This window comes from Conger conger, chromosome 4, assembly GCF_963514075.1.
Source record: "Conger conger chromosome 4, fConCon1.1, whole genome shotgun sequence".
Taxonomy (NCBI): Eukaryota; Metazoa; Chordata; class Actinopteri; order Anguilliformes; family Congridae; genus Conger; species Conger conger.
In genome coordinates, this window is record NC_083763.1 from 57,025,594 (window position 1) to 57,050,062 (window position 24,469).

Sequence of the window (24,469 nt, forward strand, 5' to 3'; positions counted from 1 at the left end):
TTTTGCTAGGCACAGGATGTGTGTGGGTGGGGTTGGTGTGGTGTAAGTTTGTGAACACTCAACTGGGGTCACATCAGAAAAATGTTTTGGAACCCCAATATAAATACTTGATAGGGAGCTGTGTTATGCTATCGGTTCGATCCCAACCACAGCACCAACCAACCAACATCAATGTGAGCTTTTGCTTTGAAACTAGGCAAGACTGACCAGTGGTGTTAGAAAAGCTTTTTCCTTTGTTGCTACTTAGCAACCTAATTAGCAGAAGAAATATTGCAATGAAAAAATCTTTCCCATTTGCAGCGCAAAGTTTACGTTTTCATTTTTTGTACAGACTGTTATACATCAGATTTCAGTGACATTACAAATAGTTGTGTAAATATATTTGTCCAAAATATTGGTAAAGGTTTAATGTCTTCCCTACCACTAACACTTAGCTAACTACAAATTCATAGCTGGGATATGTCTGTATTTTCATTAGTTGAAAGGATTATTGAACTGCTGGAAACGGATGCTGAAATAATGCCTATAAAAACCTTTCATAATTTAATACAAATTTTACAACATACTAAAGAATTTCCACAAGGTGCATGGAAAGCTTTGGACATTTGTCAGCACCGCCATTTTAAAGATCCCATTACTTGAATTCATGGTACGCACAGCCCTGAATGCCTTGCAGTACATCACCAGCCCTTCTCCTTGGTGTGACTCAGAGGGCCCGCTGTGGACATTAGCCTTTTTCTGCTTTATACTTCTGTCTCCCTTTCAGATGTCTGCTGGTGAAATATTTGGGTTATAATATTCAGATAATGGCTGCCGCCCTGCTTGGTGCAGCTGGATCATCAGGGATGTATATGTGGGGCTGTCACCCTGTACCCTTAGGCTGTCATTCTCTGACGGTCTCGGGGGAGCCAATATGCTTCCAGCTGAGTTCAAATGAAGGATAGCACGAGTCGAGCAGCTTGGGCTGGTGTCCTTGTTGTCTTTTTTGAAGTGGGGAAAGCAGCTTTCCAATCTCAGCCAATCTCAGAAGAGAGGTCTGAACAACGCCATCGCTCGACCGACAGGATGACATTTCCCCACATCGCCTCAGTTAAAACCCAGCCTGGCATTTAGGGCCCAGACACCGCATTTGGGTAAAAGTGTCGGCAGTTATCCCGCAGTGGCTGATTCCATTCCGCGGAGACGAGGAGGGGTAAAGGAAGAGCGTTGTTTACCGCGCTTGTTTTGAAGCCTCCCTTTCCTGAGCTCATTTGATGTTGCTCCGCGGCTCTGCTGAACGCCTGCCCGGGAGGCGTGCTCCAGCCTGCTGGGGCCCTGACAGCGCAGTCTCCCACCCCTGTCAGAGCTGCAGAATCCTCTCAGGAAGTCTGCTGATACCGTGCCTGCACAAAGAGAATAACGGACATGGCGGATCTGCTGATGTAGCTCCACAGGCCTCTCGAACAGCTACGGTGTAATCGAACAGATCATTACATCCTGACCCGGGTCTCAATTTGTATTGACGTTAAGATCAGTATGCCCTTAAGTTCAATATTTACTTGATTTGCATTGCGGTGTGCAGCCGCGTGTGTAATTTTTCCTTAACTAACTGGGTTCCCCTGGGTGCAGAGCCCAGCCTCTGACGCTCAGATGGTTGCTACACCGCTGTAGCTTTGATGATTTTCCGCCAGGGATGCTCCTAATCAAAGCCCAGATCCGATGGAAGTGATTAGTCGGAGAGCCTCAGATCTGACAGAACCGGAGCACACTTCTCACCGCTGGCTTCATGTGAGTGAGAGTTCAGCTGCTCTCTGTTAAACATTAATGTTGCAGCTAATGAATTGGACAGTGATGCGTTTGCCTGTATTTATCATGGTTTATTTGCCATGGTTTCCCATTTGCAAAACATGGAGGGTCACTAGAGTTCTGCTGCCTCGCCTTTACTTCCTATAATAAATGTATACGCTTGATTTCACAGACTTAATTTCAAAATAATGGTTGACATCCGATTTGTCATACCATCTCAGATTTCCTAGCAGCTACATAGATAGGTGGTCTGGGTGCCCTAAATTTCTTTAATTAAAATACACCTTATAGCAACTTTGAAGCTGTCTTATTTACACTAGGTAGCATGTGTATTTGAAAGTCTCCTGTTGTTCTCTACTGATGTGTCTGATGTGTGACTTGTAGTGCGGAAAAATAGTACCTTCTTTTGTGTATTGGTGAGAAAGGTGCAGAATGCTCTCTGAATGTAGTTTAAATAGTTATTAAGTGTGATTAGCATTTTAATCCACATTCATTTAGATATAACAACACATTATTTTCAGTAAGGTCCCCACCCTGTTAATCGGTGTGAAGGGCGGTCGGCAAACATGGTTCTGTAGTGATAATGGAGTTTTGATGACGTCTTGTTTTCACACTCTAAAAGCAAATGTCCTGGGAACAATTAGCCTAAGTAATAAGTCAGCATTTTAAAGATGGCTCCTAGTATTTATTATATGATCTAGCGGTTAACAGGGTGTTGGCCCTGCCTCACACCTTTAACTGTGTTTTCACCCGCAGTTTTTAAATGGCCGTCCCCTTGCTCTGCTGCTTTTAAAGAAAGCATTTTGAGAGGGGGTGCGGCCCCTCTCTCTGGGGGGAAGAGATAATGGCATGAGATTATTCTGTTTTATTGGAAAGGAGGCTTGAGGTCACAGATGTTTAATACAGAAGAATAAATTGTGGATGTACATATGTGCGTGCGTTTATAATGACACATGGTACTTAAGGCTTTGTCATAATCTCCCTGAAAAAGATTTACGTTTTCATTATAACTGTTGTTGCAAAATATAATGCCCTCATTATAACTGTTGTTGCAAAACAGGTTTTATTAATTTGAGGAAACATTGTTGACTGTCACACTAATAATTGCCTTCTAAATATTTTAGTTCTGTGTTTGTAGGTAATCGAGACGTACAGTTTTCATTTTCCCACCCAAACCATCACTGCTCCTTCTTTTCATCGTACAATAAATGCTAAATATTTTTGGTATTAAGCTATGTACCACAACAACAACACCCAAAAATGCATCACTGTCCAAATGCTTTTGCGTTTAATTGCGCATTCCTCTGACAAAATATGACATGCTTGAACTTTGCTTTCAATTATGGACCAAGGAAGATGGCAGCAAACAAGCCAAGAATTTCTTTAAAGCCCTGTGGTACAGAGGTGCCTACAGAAGGCTGTTAACTTGCAGACTTGTCTCATTAAAGTCTGCTTTATTAGCTCTGTCTTCTCTCAGCAGCCAGTTCCCTTTGAAGATGTTAATTAATCCTGCTAAAGTTTCAAATGGCTCTATTACCCAAGGCATAATGACAGTATATGAAGATGCTGCAGCTCAAAGTATGAAGGTTGAGAATGAAATGAGTTGCAGTAAAAGCAGATCACTTGCAGTGTGACCTACAAGATGGTAGAACTGTGAATATTTGCAAAAATCAGACTGTGAAAATGTGTAATGTTTCAAGTGTACAGTCAAAACAACCAAGTAGTGTTCTATCCCCATGGCCACCATTCTGTGTTTTCAATAAAAACTACTCCCTAGTTTTCCTAAACAGTGTTTTTAAAGGTGTATGCCAAGGTTCAGTCTGACCACAGTGCACTTTAGAACATAAGTGCTCCTATTGTGCAGCACTGAGGAGCCCATTGCCATTGCAGTGAAGAATTACCCCAGTGCAGGCTGTAGCTATGAGACTACATAAATTATATAAATTACACTAATTCTCACCTTTTTTTCCTCGATCCACCAGTCGCAGCTTGGCAACTGTTGCAATCCGCCATTAACCTTGGTCAAACGATGCTTAATTTGGATTTGTGTTTTCAGTGAAAAGCACAAATAATTTTAGGTTAGGACATTTTTAGATTAGAAAGAATTTACCCCTTTCCCCAAACCCATGACCAAAATGTTAATGCCAATGGTGGATATAGCTTTGTGGAAGACCCTACAACCAACTGAATGTAAACAAAATAACTTCAGGAGACCTATACCTGCTGAAAGATGCCATCAGCTAACTTCGACCAATGCTAGCCTCACAAAGCAAGGCTTGACATCAATGTTTTTAGCTGCAAGTAGACTAGAGTAACATTATCATAGTTAATCTGTGGGCCTGGCTTTGCCTTTTTTTGGTTTGGCTTGGCTAACATTGTAGCCACATAACATTGTAACATTATCAACTGACACCTGTTACAGGTTACATGTTACAGCCTTATTCCAAAATTTATTAAAAATAAAAAAACTAAGAAATCACATGTACATAAGTATTCACAGCCTTTGCCATGAAGCTCAAAATTGAGCTCAGGTGCATCCTGTTTCCACTGATCAACCTTGAGATGTTTCTACAGCTTAAAACTCCACCTGTGGTAAATTCAGTTGATTGGACATGATTTGGAAAGGCACACACCTGTCTATATAAGGTCCAACAGTTGACAGTGTATGTCGGAGCACAAACCATGCATGAAGTCAAAGGAATTGTCTGTAGACCTCCAAGACAGGATTGTCTCGAGGCACAAATCTGGGGAAGGGTACAGAAAAATTTCTGCTGCTTTGAAGGTCCCAATGAGCACAGTGGCCTCCATCATCCGTAAATGGAAGAAGTTTGGAACCACCAGGACTCTTCCTAGAGCTGGCCGCCCATCTAAAGAAGGGAGAAGGGCCTTAGTCAGGGAGGTGACCAAGAACCCGATAGTCACTCTGTCAGAACTCCAGCGTTCCTCTGTGGAGAGAGAAGAACCTTCCAGAAGGACAACCATCTCTGCAGGAGTTCGCCAAAAGGCACCTGAAGGACTCTCAGACCATGAGAAACAAAATTCTCTGGTCTGATGAGACAAATATTGAACTCTTTGGCGTGAATGCCAGGCGTCATGTTTGGAGGAAACCAGGCACCGCTCATCACCTGGCCAATACCATCCCTTCAGTGAAGCATGGTGGTGGCAGCATCATGCTGTGGGGATGTTTTTCAGTGGCAGGAACTGGGAGACTAGTCAGGATTGAGGGAAAGATGAATGCAGCAATGTACAGAGACATCCTGGATGAAAACCTGCTCCAGAGCGCTCTTGACCTCAGACTGGGGCGACGGTTCATCTTTCAGCAGGACAACGACCCTAAGCACACAGCCAAGATATCAAAGGAGTGGCTTCAGGACAACTCTGTGAATGTCCTTGAGTGGCCCAGCCAGAGCCCAGACATCCGATTGAACATCTCTGGAGAGATCTGAAAATGGCTGTGCACCGACGCTCCCCATCTAACCTGATGGAGCTTGAGAGGAATGGGCGAAACTGCCCAAAGATAGGTATGCCAAGCTTGTGGCATCATATTCAAAAATACTTGAGGCTGTAATTGCTGCCACAGGTGCATCAACAAAGTATTGAGCAAAGGCTGTGAATACTTATGTACATGTGATTTCTTAGTTTTTATTTTTGATAAAACTTTTTATAAACTTCTTTCATGTTGTCATTATGGGGTGTTGTTTGTAGAATTTTGAGGGAAAATGAATTTAATCCATTTTGGAATAAGGCTGTAACATAACAAAATGTGGGAAAAGTGAAGCGCTGTGAATACTTTCCGGATGCACTGTATGTGCTTCCCCTGCATATTAAAGGCCATGCTGATGGCTTCTTGTTGATATATTGGCTGATCTCCAAAAATGATCAATTATCCCTTGTGGTAGCTGGCTATGATCTATGACTTCAGCCATGCTTACTAAAGAGTCATCACATTGTTTGTCCAGCATAGCAACAGTAACCAGAAGAAGTACTGGTTGGCTACACATAGTTCACATGCTATTCTGATGTCATGGTGATGTAATGGTCTTACAATTACAATGGGACAGTCTAAACCAGGGAATACAAAGGCATACAAATATGTAATCAGTAACAATAAAAAAGTAATAATTGCTTAATTTTGTCAGTCAAAGGTACGGACAAAGTAGTTTAGTTGGTGGAATTTATGCTGTGTGCAATGCAAAGACAGGGTTCAAAGTTATTTAAGGGTCCATTGAAATGCTAGCATTCATTAAAGTGACTGTAAGGAGCTGGAAATGATCGGCATAACCATCAATATGTATTTACAGTAATGCCAAGAACTATAATAACACACGTTTTAAGTCCAACATAAAATTGAACTGTTTTAGAAGTCGATATTGCAATGCAATTAATTTCCCGTACTGTATTTAATGCTTAAAATATACCTTAATAACACCATGAAATGTAGTTTGAAACCATTTACAGATTTGCCTTTACAGTCACTTTAACTTTCAACAAAGTGAATCATATTATCAAAGTATTACAAAGGGATTGTGAATTATGCTTATATCTATTTTGCAGCATGCTTTGCAGTGGAAGTGCTTTTTGGCTACTTCATTCAAGGCAATCAATCAATTGCAATTCAGTTTTCTAAAGTTTGTTTGTGGGTACTCTGGGAGGATGACTGAAGTAAGCTCTTTAATGGTGCTCATTTTGCTTGCAAAACATGGTCCAGTAATGAAGATCGATTGCTTTTTGCCACTGTCTTACAGCAGACAACAAGGTCACTCCAATCAGAATGCTGAACATGTAGTAGATACCCCCAAGCAATAGTACACTTTACCCTAAAACACTAAAATCGTTGACGTAGCTATTTTTTAACTCCGCACAAACACTTCTTCTTGAGAAATATGCCCATGCTAACTAAATATAAACATGGATTCTGGGCTCAGGATATTAAGCCTGGGAAGCTTCAGTTGGAGGTTTGCAGATAACCTTCAGATGCCAATGTCTGAGCCAGCGGTTTTTTAGAAGAGACCAGGTTCAGCCCGGCCCTAAGAATAACCAGCTAGACGATGGAGCTTGACATTCACATTTTCGTTGTCACCTGGAGACTGAAGCCACAGGCAGTTTATGTGAAATATCCTTCACACCAGACCTGATTCATATATTTATATTGTAAAAATGCTAACATGTCATTCCCCAGAAACTATATTCAAGTAAAACAATAGTTTTGTTTGCAGTATTTGCAAAAGATTTCATCTGTAGAAATGTACAGGGTTGATATTAAAAGATTGAAGCATTTGACTTGGGGTAGCGCCTGATAAAAGTTATGCAAAGGGCAGGTAAAACAAGTTGAGGGCTTGTCACGCAGGATCCGCAGGGGGTCAGAAATGAATGATGAGGTTTTGTGCTTTACATAAGCTGTGTGCACAGCAGCAGCCGGAGGGCTACTGTGAGAACTTGAGCTCTGCTGTGCAGCTGGACCCCTCTCCTCTCCCTGGCACTGAGGCTCGCACTGTGATCACATTCTCCTCTCAGGCACTGAATCATGGGAAGTGCCTGACCGCGTCACCCAGAGTTGACTGACCGCTCCACTGTTTACTGTACACACTGTACAAGCGAGCGAAAGCACACCACGAAAAATGTCATCTGTGCCGTTTTAAAGATCTGTGTTGTGTGGTTGTGCAATGCGGATTTTCCATGTTGACTCATCAAAACCTATTCGAAGAGGCGCTTTTTTATTACTATTATTGTAATGCGTAAACATGAGCTTCACAATTCTGCAATGGAGCTGTTGCATTTTACATGCAAGTGGTGTGCCTTCTGTTCCTGCCAGGGACATTTTAAAAGGCCACGTGCCCAGGTGTGAACAGCCGTGTTTTTGCTGGGAGCCCTTTTGCGGAACATGCTTTCCCGGCTCCTTTCCATCTCTAAACGCCCTGCTTCTGCAGCAGGGGTGAGGCAGCTCGCTCATTCACGGCCCAATCCCACTGTGGGCTCCTTCCTGAGCGCCGTGTCAGCACTCTGCACCACACGTGTGTGTTACCGGCGCACAGCCCCGTCTCTGGCTCCCACTGTGCTGTGCTGCGTTCAGCATCTCCTGCTGGCCTCCTTCAGAGCTACAACTGCTCAGCACTTCCCTGGTCCGACTCTGGGGGGTGGGAACTTGGGTTAGTTTGAGTCTGGGACACCTGGGTTTTTTTTGGGGGTTTTTTAATTTATTTTTTTAAACCCTGCTGCTGTATGCTTGGGACTTCGTCATCACTAGGGCCTAGTCACACTGAGGAAAATATGACGTAATTAGCCTAGCTAACGGAACCTAGCATTTACTCCAAGCTCTGAATGAATTGTTTTTGCTCACAGGGCTCATTTCTCAGGCACAATAACAGCCAGAATACTATCATCAGTTGGCTGAGTTACCAGACAGATTATTCATTGTCATAACCTCTCAACGTCTCCTCCTCTACATGTACAAACGACTGCATCTCCGATGACATGAAGCCGAAGATGTACAGCTCCACCATATGTAGTTACGGCTCCATAGCCACAGTTTTCTTTTGTTATTCTTTGCCATTTTATTTTGCCATTTTATGCCACAAAATTATGACGTTTTTGAGCAGCCTTCATAAAAAATATGAAACTAAATCCTTGTCTTCAGTCTCAGTGTCTCGTCATTCCTATTGGTTATGGTGCTTTTTATTGGTTTGTAAGATTATATTTGAACTTCTCAGGGCGTTAATTTTTGTCATTTGTCTTGCTCATTATTTGGGATCGACACGCACCACTTTAAATAACATGCACATTGAAAAGAATAAAATGCACTGAAAAAACCTCTGATAAAACCACATCCATCTCTGAGTGTTTGCCTTAAGCGGTCCTTTTAGATGAAGAGCTGAATGAACAGCTTGCATGACTTTCTGAGTCATGGCCAGGTTCCTCTGTCGTTACTCTGTGACTTCCTTACTGCCTTTAACAGATGGTATTTGATTCGTATTTATTTGAAGGTTAACCTCCTTCTGAAATGCTCCAGACTACGGATGTAGTCTTGTTGTATTGTTGCCTTGTCAATTGGCTGTAGTGGACACATTCACACTTTTTATTATTAATCATGGACATCCACTGTCCTATAGCTCATTGTCTTTATGTTTGGTTTTTCATTGTGTCCACTAGAATGCACCTCAAATTCATGTTGAAAAATTACTCTGTACAGAAAAAATACATGTGATACATGTGGAAAGGATCATGAGAACTGATTAAGAGAAATTAAGTATAGGACATTTTACAGAAGTGGAGAGGTTAGCTTCAGGGAGTATGTTGTGGATTTAAATAGGGGCGAGGTCACTGGCATCTGACTTATTAACTGAGCTGAACTGATGTCTTTTGCCCAAAGCAAAGGGAATGACCTATAGCACATCATTATGGCCTTAATGTCAGAGACTCCTCTCGGTTGTAAAGATGTCAGAGTGTAGGGTGGAGAGAGTGTGAGGCTCAGGGCAGTATTCAAAGCTAACGGTGCTATTTCACTGCGACAGCAAGTGCTACTGTTCACCCCTGCTGGGGAAGGACCTTGCCTATTATTCCACCTGGATGTGATTAGTGATTCGTTTTTTTTCTCAGAAACGACAAAGCAGTGTACTTGTGTATTTATTGTCACCTTGTCCTTTTTAAAAATGAAAAGCGCCTCTAGCTACTTTCATTACTTTCCTATCAGTTGTAGAAACATCGACTGAGGCAATGACCACCTACGGTTGCAAAACAAAATTCATTAGTCATTTGAATTTCTGCTGAATCGGCCATTGCCCTTTGGTAATACAGATTTCACTGTGGTGCGCACAGTAAAATCTGCCCTGCGTATGAATGTGTACCGCAAAAGCAACTGCTTTCAACTGTGCCTTGCTGGCGATTTCTTATCTGCCTCGCAGGTGCATTAAGTGGAAGTGGCCTGTGAAACGTGCACTCAGAAGGCCTCCCGCCTAACCGGGCTTCCCCACTAATGCTCTTTCCACTTCTCTTCCAGTCACGGCCCTGCTGAGGAAGCTGAAGCAGCAGTCCAGAGAGAGCGTGGAGGACAAGAGGCCGAGGCTACTGAAAGCCCTGAAAGAGGTACGGCTCCCCGGCCAATACACCCCCCCCCCCCCCCTCCTCTCCTCCCCCAGCCGTGACACCACCCCTCTGCTCTCCTCTCCTCCCCCAGCCGTGACACCACCCCTCTGCTCTCCTCTCCGGCTGTGAGACCACCCCCCTCCCCTCCTCTCCTCCTCGGCTGTGACACCAGCAACCCACCCCCCTCTCCCTTCTCCCCCCCGGCTGTGTCACCAGTACCCCCTCCTCTCCTCCCCGGCTGTGACACCAGCACCCCCCCTTCCTGGCCTCCCTCAGAGAGCTTCAGCAATGTCACCCTTCTGCACTCAGTGGCCCTGAGTGCTCATTACCACCCTCCACTGCTGCGGAGGCAGGGGTTTGTCACGTCTGCTCTCCGGGAGCGCTTGGCCTTTAGCAGCAACCCTGAGGAGGGAGACAGCGGCCTGCCGGGGGGCCACGCTCCTGGGCCACGCTCCTGGGCCACGCTCCTGGGCCACGCTCCTGGGCCACGCTCCTGGGCCCACGGCTGGGCTGTGAAGGGCACCGATGCCCAAGGTCGCCCCGCTGTAGAGGGGGAACATCTGCTGCCCTTTGCGTGGGTCGAGCCGCAAGCACTCTTCTGCTGACCCAACCATCACAAACGCTGCCTCTATGACCTCACAGTGACGTGTGATCTGGGGCTGGGAGATTGAGTTCTTTGTCTCACCTCTGTCTTTCACAATGATGACAAGGAAACTACAGCTCCCAAAAATCTAATGCATTATACGGCATTCAACATTTACATTCTCACCACTGTATTGTCCCGTCTGGCCAATGCCCCAAAACGATATGGGTTGTATTTATTGGGCATTGAATAAAAAGACATGTTGGTTAATTGAACAGCTACCTTATTATTTTCTTCTCATGTTTATGTTTATTGATAAATATTTTTTCCCAATTTTCAGCTTGGGGACTTTTATTTGGAACTGCACTGGGATTTTCAAAGCTGGGGTGAGTTTCTCTTGATATTCAATAATGTGCATTATACTCAAATTACCCAGAATTTATTTTTTTATATTGTGAAATATTCTTCCCTCTCATAGAACAGTTTATATTTCACATTCAAATCCTTGTTTTTACAAAGTGCTAAATCAGGGGCCCCCTGTGAAGGTTTTTGTTATAACCCAGCCCTAAGATACCAGATTCTATTTATCGAGGTCTTGATTGAAAACCATGTTTAATTTAATCTGTTGCCATAGTGATGGGCTAAAACAAAAACCTGTTCCCACATCAGCCTCTTCTGAACTCAATATTTCTAAATTTCAGTGTAAGTATTATAAATTGAAGGAGAGATCCAAGCTTACCCAGCTGGACAGGGTAAAGGAGAGGTTATGTTTGTAATACTGGGGTAATCTGTTTGAGGGAGTGGCCTCTGTGAAGAGACTGACAAATGCTCCCCCTGCTGGCAATACATATGCAATTTTTTTTCCTACAACTCAGTTGATGTGTTCATAAATCTTTTTTTGGTTGTTGTAATCTTTAACCACCACTTGTAGCTTTTGTGAAATTGTGCTGTCTGCTCGTATACAGTAATCGTGTACAGTAATTTAAAAAGTGGATAAATAGGCTGTGTTTCTGAATGATCACTCGCTCTGTTTTAGAATTGATGTATCCAATTAAAGACGCAAACCGAAGCTATATCGCATAAAATTGTCCAAAGAAGCTTTGGAACCAGGGCTCATCAGACACTAGAACATAGATCATTGCAGAGAAAACATTGACTTGAATGTCAAGGTTATAGTTGCTGAACAAGAAGTATTTTCTAAATAACTATAACTATAAAAAGTTGAATGTTGTGAAACACCCTGAATACTGGAAATGTAAAATTAGAGTTCTTCAGAGGCAACCTTTTAGATCTGAAACAGGACGGAACAGCAAAATTTCACTTCAGAAATATGTCATTCTGTACATCAGCTTAGAATGCTACCAGTCTTGGATGTGATTCTGATAAATCCAGGCTATCTTAAGCTAATGACTGTTCCTTTCCTCATGTTGTGCCACAGACAATAATACAGTTTCAATTGCGCAAAATGGATATAATAATCAATATGTTATGATAAAGAAACTTGTGCTATCACACATTTGTGGCAGTTCAGAGGCATGGAACAAAGCTGGTGCAGAGAAAAGCAAAAAGAAAAGCTCTTATCATACTACAACAGGCTAGTGAAATGATGTCTACATCTTCTGTTACAGATCTGCCCTGTGTTCTGTATTCATTCTGCTGTTCTTCTTCCTCATCTTCCAGTGCCTTTGCTTTCCCGAATGCTGCCTTCAGACGCTTGCAAGATCTACAAGCAGGGCATCAACATCAGGTACGGTTCTCATGAATTATGCTGCATTAGGCTTATTTCATACGCAGAACCTACAGAATAAAGCTGCATTCCATGCGTTCATCTTGGTGACTTCAAATATGCTTAGTCAGTTACATACTGGTTCAGAGTTGGTAATGTTATTTAAATTATTTTAAGTACGTGGGACTGTCAGTTCTTAAATGGCTCTACTGTGCTTGTTATTAACTGGAATGAACGTGAATGTGTGTGGGGGGAAATAGAAAAGAGGATAATCCATGTTTGATAAATGCATGGTAGTTGCAGTCAGCGTGTGTTGCAAGGGGCCTTACTGCAGTGCATGAGTTATGCTGCGTGTGCAAAGCTGTGTAGAAATGGCACTCGTAAGAGTTTCTTGGCCGGAGTGCCGTTCTCCACTGTTGAGTGCTGTTAACTAGAGTGTGAAATCACTGCTCTCTCTGGGTTAGCATCTGCTTGTAAAAACACGTTAGTTCTCTCCTCGCAGCAAATAATGACAGAATGTATAGTATAGGCCCCATATACAGTATTTAAAATAATAATTTATTTCATTTTTCGGTATTTCAGCACTGTTCAATTTGATTCTGCCCAGAAACCATAATAACCCCCTTTCAGTCAGATTCCTCATCCACGTATTTACAGTCTTGTTAATGTATGCTGTACTTATGCTGTTCCGGTAATCTGGTAATGGCAGTCTGCTGCTTCTTTCCATCGCTGTCCTGCCTTCCAAACTTTTTCTGTTGCTAGGTTTCCTGCTATGGATCCAGTCATAGTCATGTTTGGCAGAGCCTTTCGAGGGGGCAAACAAAATCTGCCGTTGTTCTGAATAGGGAACCATCGTAGAGAATTGCTATTTTAGTATTTAAATTAATAATGTCAGCAAATTGCATTCAATCGTTATATTTAGAGACCAGCAGAGGCAAAAATAAACCAAACTCTGGTGCTGTCCTCATGCGGTTACATAGTTGCTTGATGGTCCAACTCTATAGCCTGAGCCTATCACTCCCTGGCATCGTCTTCTATCTTATGAAATCGCATGTAAATGAAGTTATAATCTGTAAAAAATAGACCGTGGGAAGTAGACTATCTAGCTAGTGTAACTACCCAGACAGCCTAGTTGATCATAAGATTATGATGTTTTTGTGGCTGTGTCCGCTCTTGCCGACTGGATTTATAAAAGACCACCACTTTCCAGAGATAGTCATGCAAGGTGTATCACATGTGACAGTGTCTCCCTCTCCAGAGCCTCTGCAGTTCTCCTGGCCTGTTTATGAGTCGTATCAAGCCATGTCATAAGCCACCGGTTTGAATGTATTATCCGTGAGCACCGGAGACACCAGACAGTAAAATACTAATGGAAACAACTTCATTTACATTCTTTCAGGAGATCTGCTCCACAAATCCCCAATACTCATGCATTATTTACAGAGCTTTTCTGCTGAGTTATCTTCCTATTTGTGGTCACTGTTCATTCCGTTCCCCAGTAAAATTGGTCACCTTTCACACTAAGAAAAGAACCCTACATACAGTTAGCACATCAATATTAAGGACTAAAAATCTATTTTCTCCCACAAGGACCACTTTAAGTGGTGATGATTTGGTTTCTCCTATAATGTGATGCTCAGGGGCTGAGGCTGAGGATTTCCCCCCCCCCCCCCCCCCCGGTTAATGATTTTGAACCGTCTCCCCCCTGTTGTCTCCTCTCTGTGACTTTCTAAGTGTGACACCCAGGGACCAAGGTTGAGGATTTGCCCCCCTGGTTAATGGTGGTTTTGAACAGTCCCTCTCTGTTGTCTCCTCTCTGTGACTTTCTAAGTGTGACGCCCAGGGACCAAGGTTGAGGATTTGCCCCCCTGGTTAATGGTGGTTTTGAACAGTTCCTCTCTGTTGTCTCCTCTCTCCAAGGCTGGACACCACCCTCATCGACTTCACAGACATGAAGTGTCAGCGCGGAGACCTCAGCTTCATCTTCAACGGGGACGCCACACCTTCCGAATCTTTCGTGGTTCTGGACAATGAGCAGAAGGTGTACCAGAGGATACACCATGAGGTGAAGGCCTGTTTCAGTGTGGCTTCAAAAAGTGACACATCGCAACAGATTACTATGGAAAGGGTGCGGGAGAGGGGATAATTGGTTAATGGAAGACTTATGGCTCATCATTTTTCTTGATGTATGATATTTGCAGAAATGCATGCTGATCACTTACATTTACATTTTACATTTTAGTCATTTGGCAGACGCTTTTAATCCAAAGCCACTTACAAGTGCATACTTAATGTACTATGATTGAAGACCCAGTATAACCTCCAGGTATTCATACGATGATAGCAGTGCCTCGATCTGGGAGTGATACAGCTAATCACTTCCTGGTTTCGGGGAGTATGCACTATCCAGTCTAGAGATCTCATGGTCCAGGTACACTGAATATGTGGGCTGTTGTGCGGAGCTTGCATGATGTTTGCCATTTGGCTTGGTTCCTTTCCTGCATACAAATGCAGTCATCTATATTTCAGGAATCTGAGATGGAGACTGAGGAAGAGGTGGACATTTTAATGAGTAGCGATATTTATTCAGCCACGCTCTCCACCAAGTCCATAACCTTCTCCAGAGCCCAGACCGGATGGCTGTTCAGGGAAGACAAGACGGTGGGTCTTATGTCTTCTGGATAAACTTATCCTTTGATGTTTCTGTTTTTGATTTTGTTCATGACCTTTTTATATTTTCTGTTTAAATTCATATTTTTGTGAGGACTACTGTACCCTGTAGTTCATTTTCTTTTCAAAATAAGAGACTCAATAGTCACTGATATCTTGGAATGTAATACAAATTGTCTTAGACTGTGCCAATTATAAAAGCATGGTAAAATGCATGTACGTTGTAATTCCTGTCACAAATTACACAAGTAGGAAGTCAGAGATCTGGGCAACTTGGCTCTGAGACTCTTGGCAACAAGAAACAAGCTCCCTAATACGTAATTGACTTCTATGGAGAAATAGACATGGTGAAGAATTGCTCTGTTGGCATGTACAATATAAATGATAAACATTTAGTCATTTTTACAGTTAAGTGTACAATTGGGCATACATTGTATCGGAATATTCACATGAGATATCCATCAGAACTTAAGGTGCTAAGCTAATGATGAACATCAGGGAATTGAAGTTAGGTCCTTTCATAGGATTACTGGTCAAATTATTTCTTTACAGCCTGTATGGACATTTTGACATCTGTAATGTGGCACTTTAAATTACTAGTGACCAAAGAAACAATATACCGCCCTGAAAAAAAAATACTACCATTGAAATCTGTATTCCCCATTGAAGTCAATGGAGCTGTTGCCACTTCATCTGTCATTGCGAGAGGAACTTCTTGCTGACCATGCTTCAAATGTAATCCCACATTCTGGAAGCATCGACAACAGAAGGGGAGTAGTCAGTGAAATGCATGCTTTGGGCTGTGTGCTGTAGCTCAGAGTACTAAGAGATGGTCACTCTGTCTGTGGGCCATTCTGCTGCTGCAGGAGAGAGTTGGGAACTTCCTGGCGGATTTCTACTCTGTGAACGGCCTGGTGCTGGAGTCCAGAAAGCGCAGAGAGCACTTGAGCGAGGAGGACATCTTGAGGAACAAGGCCATCATGGAGAGCCTGAGTAAAGGGGGAAACATCATCGAGCAGACCTTTGAGGTGAGCCTTGGCCACACAAACCTATTTTCTGTTCCTCTGGTACAACACCAGGATCACGTCAGACTCTTCATCCTAACATTTGCTTGCTTCTCGCTACTTGCTCGTCTCGGATGTGGAGAGGTGTTCACAGGGCAAGTGTCCTGAACAATCCAGGCTCCCTGGTACCCTGTCTCCTGATGTATGTGCGGTGGGTCAATTCCCACGGTTACAGGAGTGAGTCCCTGACCTGGAACTATTCAGTCCATAAAGGATGTGCTTCTTACTCTAGCCTATTTTGCTAGTCCATTGAAAGGAGAAACAAACTGCAGGCCACACTATTACTCTAAATATGTTTAATTCTGTGTCTGCTCTGCTATGCAAATATAGGTCTATAAATAATTCAATTGGAATTCTTTAAAATGCATAAATACTTAATTTAATTTTGCCATTATAGAGTTGCTTATATAAGTGTTGAAAAATTAATATTGAAATATATTGAAATTACACCTTGCAGTGAAATGAGAGGAGATAATTTGCCTGGGGCCGGTTAAAGTGTGTTCAATGAAGTCAGCGGTTGGTCATTATTCCTGCTCTGGTAGCATGACTGGGGAATGATAGATGCATTGAATTTCATTCCTGTGGCATACAGGTAGTTCTATTATTCATACTAATGTGCATTTGTTCATGCAGTCTTGTCAATAACTATTATGGCACAGAATGGGAGGCATCTATCATAATTCAGTTTTATGGCAGCATTTTAGTTTCTATGCCCAGTAATTGTGCTTTGATATCCGTATCAAGATTACCGATCTTACCTCTCTACAGGGTCATAAATCCCATAGGAGTGCCTGGCCAGATTTGGAGGAGGACTTTCCTGTGTGAAGAATGACTACCAATTTTTTACGAGGACAATAAACATAGCACATCACTTATCCAGATGTTATGTCGATAGTTACTTTAGACTATAGACCTTTCCTCTGGTCTGCTGCAATACTTCAGTTTTAGCGTTGGTGTCTGTTGACAGGTGGGATGTTGTTGGTGTTGTCCTCCAGTACTGCACCTGGTGTAGTTCTGGATCTCCTCCAGCTGGTGATGCCAAAAGATTAGGCTGATTACGGCGGTTGGCCAGTCTGAAGAATCTGTTTGCTTTCATCTGTAGTCTTTCCCTGGAACTCAAGGTTTGGCCCAGGCAAACCATGCTGCTACATTCACAGCCCTGTGACCTCCCACTGTGTTTGCAGCCGAGTGTACCCAATGCATCATCAATGACAAGAGAAATATGGCAGGTCTTGTGCTCAGGTTAGAGTATTCATACAAACCAAATCTGCCGTTTTGCTTCAAATTTTATCTCGAGTGTTTTATTTGTCTGACATGCCTTTGTGAGGAATACGACTTCCTGTGATGTGGTCTGAAGTTGTTTTGATTGTTGAGCTCCATTGCCACCTGCGTCCTAACAACAAAAACCCCGCTGGCTGTTCAGCTGGCAGCCGTATTCTCCCTGAACCCCAGCCTGTTCAGATGTTTACATTTCCACGTCAAGGTCTGTCTGAGCCACCTCACCATGCTTATTTATCGGGGAAGAGGGCCAAGTTAATGGTTAAGGTTTTTAATCCTTATACTCGGGGGCCATTATCTTGTTAGCGTGTCATATTCTGTCTTTCAAAGTTGTGTTCTACAGAATTTCTTGATATTTTCACCTTCCTGCAGAGGTGCAGAGTTGAAGTCATTCAGAACCATAGCCATTTGCATATGTGCTGTACTTCTGCTGGGCAAAGTTTCTCAAAGTTTGTCATGGGAACATAAGAATCTGGGGCTTCACACTGTGGCCGTATTTTGGCCAAAACAGAATCAGGGCTTGACAGACTGGCTGTGTATGCAGTAGCCAGGGTTTTAAGTCATGAGTTCAAACTATTGACTCAGTGGATGAAGTTTAAGCCCCTGTTTTTGAGGCAGATGATAGGGTGACATACCAGGAATCACACAGCCGTGCTCCTGTGTACTCTACCTCATCACAACAGGGCCTTCGCTTCTTAGTAAACAGCCATTTTGGATCTGTCTGGAGAAAAATGATGTCCTTCCACAATGTTTCCCCAAGTATCTAAAAACAGGCATAGCGTACACGTTTTGGTAGAGCACAGCGCTCTTCACTGTGGCGTATTATTTGTTGTGGTTTGTGGCAAAATGTCCAGAGGAAGCCGTTCAATCGTTTAAATTGTTGAAGTGGCCTTAAGCCGAGTTTGATTGAATGGGAAGAGGACGTTCCCATTCAACCACAAGAGAAAGTTGAATAACCCAGGGGTTATTCAGCTCCAACTGCTCAAGGACAGGACAGTGGTGCAAAACTGAGGCTTTTGAGGATCCTCCCTGTGTGGATTTTACATGTTCTCCCCGTGTTTGTGTGCGTTTCCTCTGGGTACTCTGTTCTTCTCCCACAGTCCAAAGACATGCAGGCTCAAAGGCTCAGTTGCAAAAGAGATGTCAATCTCTGCTCTGGTTATATAAAGGCTCAATAAAAATAATATTATTTTGAAAAAAGAAATAAATAAAACCTGTGTTGGTGCTCAGATCTACATGAAAAATGTTATCTTTAACTGTGGAATAAAAGTGTTTGCAGTACACGGTTTGTACGATTCATGTGACCTGCTTTAAATTTAATTGGTTGGTCTAGGTTTGGTTGCCCACTGTGTGCAAATAGACTGCTGTAAAAATTTGGAATTTATTCAGATGACTTGGACCAAAAATAAAACTTGATTATTTTGCAAGTGAAATACAAAATGTTTTTCACAATTGGAGCCGTTCATTTCATGGAGATGGCTTCATGAAAATAGGCATGGTTGGTTAACTCCATTTCCATTCCACTGAGGCCCCCTAGTGAGAGAACAAGTGGATTGCCTACAGCTTCATTTTACCCTCCATTTGAACTGAGGGAGTTGTGCTGTCATATTTATATCAAACACTTGAATATTCCAGAAATATTATGTATTTTTTGTTTTTCTGAATTGTTCAAATTAATATTTAAATCTATAACTTTTATCAATGTGTGCGCTTTTTTCTGTGTTTCATATCCTCTTGCTTTTGAATGGCCCTATTTCTGATGCATTCACAGGCCTGAGCGTGTGAAGGTGAGTGTGTATGCGTGGGCATTCAGGTGTGCGTGCCCAGGTGCGTGTGTCCGTAGCTGGTATATGGCGGGCCTGAGCGTGTGAAGGTGAGTGCCCATGTGTGGGCATTCAGGTGTCCGTGCCCGTTGCTGGTACTTGGTGATTCCTGAATGTCTCTTCTCCCTCTTGCAGCCGGTGAGGCGACAGTCCCTCACCGCACCCTCGCCTAGCACAATCACCTGGGAGGAGTACATCACCGCCGAAACCGCCAAGTACGTACCGCCCTGAGCCTCCATCACTGTTGGGCCTCTTCCTGCTTCTAAACATCCAATTACCTAGTACATTTGGGGCCAAGAACCGTCTCCTGGCTTTAGCTTAGTAACACAGCACAAGGTGTCTGTGATCTGCTTCCAGTCAGGGTGTGCTTGGACGTACACTCGACTGGCAGTTTCGCACCGGTAGTGCTGCCAGTCTTGCCATGGGCTGGCACAGCTCTGCAGTTTTTTTGTTCCGGTGTCATTTCTGCTGATCGCTGAAACTGGCACGCTGCAGCAAAGCAATCACTGCAGATGGTCTCTGTTTTCACAGCATAATTTGTCTGTGGGGAAGCTATCCTATCTCAGCTCTCTTTAATGCTTCATATTCAAATTGAAAGCGTCTCTCCTCTTTCTGCCACCGTGATAGTTTCCGATATGAAAAAAGGAGATATGACCTGCTGAATTCACAGAAATGTGTCAGAATTTACACATCTGTTTAATTCAACCAGTTTAATTGCAGCCTCAATTCCCTCCGATTAGGATGTACAAAGATATTTTGAACAATGGGGCCCAGTCCTCAGTCTTGCATTACACTTGTAACAAAAGATTGTTGTATTTGAAGTTTATTTATAATTTGTGTGTGTGTGTGTGTGTGTGTGTGTGTAACACACACTTGCAGGGCACCACATCTTGGGAGAGAACTGGTATGTAAAGAGAGCAAAAAGAACTTCAAAGCAACTGTAGCCATGAGCCAGGACTTTCCTCTGGGCATTGAGTCGTAAGTGTCCACTCCTTACCTTTCTCCACACACCTGTTTATGTCTTTAAAGGCCCACGTGCATCAGTGTTTTCTTCTTGGTTTTAGTATCGAAAACGCCGTTTACAAAGTGCAGCCACATAGGTTTTTTTAAAGACCCTAACCCTGACCCCTCCACCCCCTGTGGTCAGCTCTCTGTGTTAACCTTTTGCAATGTCATGCAAAAGCATATAAACATGCATATAAACATCAGGGAATTTAGGTCCTTTGCATAAGATTACTGGTCAAATTATCTTAAAGCATATGTCATGTCACACAATCGTTTTACAAACAGCTCAGAAAAATACCCTAAAATATGCACACTTCTACCGAAATTGCAATTGTTTTACTTGAATCAGTATGAAACACAAATTGAAAGCTCCAGGATGATATGAAAAGCTCAAAAACCCGAAAAATATGTGTGTGGGCCTTTAAATTCAGATGAGATCTATTGTGTCAAGTGATGAACTGAAGCTCATGAAACCATTTCTGTTCCAGGCTATTAAATGTATTAGAAGTGATTGCACCCTTCAAGCACTTTAACAAACTCAGAGAATTTGTTCAAATGAAACTCCCACCAGGATTTCCAGTCAAACTTGGTAAGTGTGTGAAATAGTTTTATGTACGTTTGAGTAGTTACAACATTAAAGGCTTAAGACAGTGTTGTTTTCTCAAAGGATGATAAAAGTATTCCCCAGAAGAAAAGGTTTTCATTCAGTAATCATTCATTTTTAAAAGGCTCATTTGTTATATGTTATGCATTGAATTTTCACAGATAGTGGAGTTGAATGTAACAAAGGTGCTATGGGTAAACTTCATGCTTGTTTGTTAGGAGTCTGGACAATTTATTGTATAATTGTATTGACCTATCGAAAACATAATGGTCTGTGTCTGTGTTTATGGTTTTCATAAATTCTTATATCCATTTCCTCTTCCAGACATCCCTGTGTTTCCAACCATCACAGCGACTGTGACATTTCAGGAATTTCGCTATGACGAGTTTGAGGAATCCATCTTCACAATCCCTAATGACTACAAAGAGGATCCAAGCCGTTTCCCCGACCTTTAACCTTTCATGCAACCTGGAGCAACTTCTTCCTCAGAATTGAACTGACAAATATACTCAACCCATAGGAGGGCATTTAAGCAGTTGTGAAGGTGTCTTGGCATAAACACAAAGCTAGTCAAATTTTTAAATGCTGTATGTAACGCTGATAAAGGGATTGTGTGGAATCGGTCTCTACAGAGGCATTTAATTCATTGTAGGACAATTCATGTGGAAAAGAAAAATGACAGTCCGTGAACCTTGGCGACATCCACATGCACTACTTCAAGTAAGCACTGTGCTGAGCTTCACTTGGCAGACAGGGGGCACTCTACAGTCCCAGTTTTTATTCGTCCCTTTGATACTGAATTTTAAATGCATCATACTAGAGGCAATGTAATATTACGAATATTAGAATTTGGAATGCGTTGACAGTACCCCACAGCAAAGCCATCTTGAGCTCTCGGGGATCGAAGATGACGGGCATCTCTGACAGGCATTATAAGTTGTTAGCCTTGTATTCATATTCTCCTTAAACTTTGTAACAAATAAATTTTAACAAATTGTAAAAGTTGACCAGGCAGAGGACATTTTAAGTTACAGGAAGGTCTACTTAGATGTGAGAATTGAACCATGAGAATGAAAAGTGAACACATTATGAAACAAAATGTAAATTGATTTTTTACAGATGACTAAATCAGGCCTTTCCCCTGTGAAGAGTGTACATACCTCTATTTTGGGGTCTGGTTTACTTTGTCGCTGTTTTGTTGAACCTTTTTTTTTTACCGTGTGTGAGTAAAGGATAGGGATGATGGCATTTTTTGGGAGGGTCGGGTGCAGAATTTTATGCTAGAAAATAATACAAGTGGGTTATTGAAAGGTATTTTAATTTGTATAGTTGAGGAATCTATTATTTTTGTTGTACATACACGTATCATTCATCTGTTATCACCCATGTCTACACACCCCATGAACATTACATTAATGGCATGCTGCCAGATGTTTGTTCTTGTGATTAGTACAGACCATTGTTACCATTGAATACCCTATTTTGGATCCCACCCCAAGCCAAATAGAGAAAAAGCACTGTACTGTCCTATATCCATAATGTATGTCACCAGTATTGGACTGTTCTTTAGTAGCGCAGACACTCAAGAATGTACGGCACGTACAAAGGGGTATCTAGGAGTCTTTCCTGTAATTATGAGTTGTATGGTTCAGGATCTATGCAGCCACAGTGGAAACTGCTACCAGTCCATGGCCTGCTAGTTTCCAGCTCCAGGACTCATAGCCTTCTAGGTCTTCTGTACCTCAACTGGAGATCGAATTTTTTTCTCTTTAAAGGATGGAGGCTCTAACATTTGTATGTACCTGTTAAATTAAGCCACAGCACTGTTTTCAATTTATAAAAACTAGGTTTTGTCAAAGGAACCCAACATGACCTTGTAGCCTTAGGCTTCCTGACGTAGATATTTTGCTGGATGCTTCTGGAACTTGATCTTTGAACAGAAACTCATCCCAAGCACCAGCAGTGCTCATTTCAGAACGATAGGATTTTGTATGTTATTTGCAGTTTTTGCTTATGTTCAACTTATGTTTGTAGTATTTTATCTCCAGTGGTCTGTGGCTTATCAAAATGACCTTAGATATCTTAAATGGTACCATTTAATGCTTCCATGTCTCACTACTGGATAGTGTGGCACATTTCCTAAGTTTTACATTTAGCAGGTTTTGTACTTCGCCTCCCCTTTTATTTGTTGCAGTATGTTGTGACTGGTGTTTGACTTTTTTCTTTTCTTTTTTTTCCCCCTGAAGTTCTCTACCATGGCTTAAGCTTTCAGGACCTAATATATACACTTTCAACTTGCATCTACATGCAGATTGTACAGCATTGTATAAGCCTGCCACACTATTTTCGTATGAAAATGTACTTAAATAAAATGTCCACATATCAAGAGTGTGTTCATGATTGCACAAACAATATTTTTTCTAATTCAAGCTCACAAAGAAAATATTTAATCAGTAATAAAATGAGTGAGATTAGTACAGTATTATATGTGCATTTTAGGTTTGGTGTAGTGTAATGTTTGGGTTTGTTTTATAGGATATGAATAGTACCTGACCTGTGAAACAAGGGTTTCTCCCAGTTCTTTCCTCAAATATAAAATATATTAAAAATATAAGTATAATGTGAGAGTTCATATTCATACAGTCACTACAATTTATTCATTCAGTCACTACAATTTACTGTACATTACATTACATTAGTGGCATTTGGCAGACGCTCTTATCCAGAGCGACGTACAGTCGATTAGACTAAGCAGGAGACAATCCTCCCCTGGAGCAATGCACGGTTAAGGGCCTTGCTCAAGGGCCCACGGCTGTGCAGATTTTATTGCGGCTACACCGGGATTAGGAACACTGACCTTGTGTCTCCCAGTCATTTACCTTAACCACTACGCTACAGGCCGCCCTGCGATCAGCAACACTGTACATATTCATGTAAACTATGAATCTAGGATTTAACACCTGACTCCCAGGTAAATGTAGCAGTACTCAACCTTTGAGAACCATGTGTTGCTGATCCGTTATAGATGAACGGATCTTAATGAAGAAAAAGTCAGTGGAAGTTTCAGTAATTGGCATGTCACTGGAACCATTGTATGGACAGCAAGCTACTGTAAGAATGCTGACCATGGCACTCTTGATTTGGATGTGTTAAAAAGCCTTGATCATATGGCTAATGCACTGGGCAACAATTTAAAAAGAAAACACACACCCAACACATTGTGGTAGACGGGCCTTCATCACAGTGATTAAAAGGACCGGTTGTGGTGAGGCTGGAGTAATTGCTCAACACATTACCCTGATCAGTTTGAGTTTATGCCCAGGTCAGGCTTCTTTTTGATTGGCCACTGCTCATCCAGCAATTTTCTAAGCTGTTAATTTGCTCCATAAATGATTAAACCAAGTCAGTTTTAACAATATCAGCATATGCATTTTACAATGACATAACCTCTGATGTTAGCAATTAGAAAATATTGAAAATCTCCACCTTTTTCACCAAACATTACTTGATCATCCAGATCTCTGTAAAAGCGGAAAACGATATTGGCATTTAAGAGTCAAGTAGTTTTGTTTCCGGTTTTGTATGTACATCCATTAGGCAGGCAATCAGTTAAGTGACTACTGTTACTTGTCAACATCCTTTGTATAAATGCATCAGATTTCAGGATTTCTTGGCAATGAAATAATTTCAATTAAAACATCAGTGTTTTAGAAAACAAAAGGAGCTATGAACAGGCTAAAACAGTACTTCCTAAACTAAGGCCCAATCCAATTTTCAAGTTTCCTTTTTCAGAAAATGGCAATGGAAACACTTAGCTTCAGTTTAAATTGACAAAATAATCAAAACCTATAC

At 42.1% G+C, this 24,469-nt stretch overlaps 1 protein-coding gene across 1 annotated transcript in view; it reads left to right on the forward strand.

The window, feature by feature from the left end:
* Positions 1-23,003, forward strand: part of ankrd13c (ankyrin repeat domain 13C) — a 41,627-nt gene extending 18,624 nt beyond the window's left edge. Inside the window, exons 4-13 of the mRNA XM_061239680.1 lie at positions 9,779-9,864; positions 10,788-10,833; positions 12,128-12,194; positions 14,094-14,238; positions 14,703-14,834; positions 15,710-15,871; positions 19,144-19,223; positions 19,888-19,986; positions 20,502-20,602; positions 20,942-23,003. Coding sequence (XP_061095664.1) covers positions 9,779-9,864; positions 10,788-10,833; positions 12,128-12,194; positions 14,094-14,238; positions 14,703-14,834; positions 15,710-15,871; positions 19,144-19,223; positions 19,888-19,986; positions 20,502-20,602; positions 20,942-21,072 — 1,049 coding nt within the window. The 3' untranslated portion in view covers positions 21,073-23,003. The remainder of the gene's footprint in view (positions 1-9,778; positions 9,865-10,787; positions 10,834-12,127; positions 12,195-14,093; positions 14,239-14,702; positions 14,835-15,709; positions 15,872-19,143; positions 19,224-19,887; positions 19,987-20,501; positions 20,603-20,941) is intronic.
* The last annotated feature ends 1,466 nt before the right edge of the window (positions 23,004-24,469 follow it).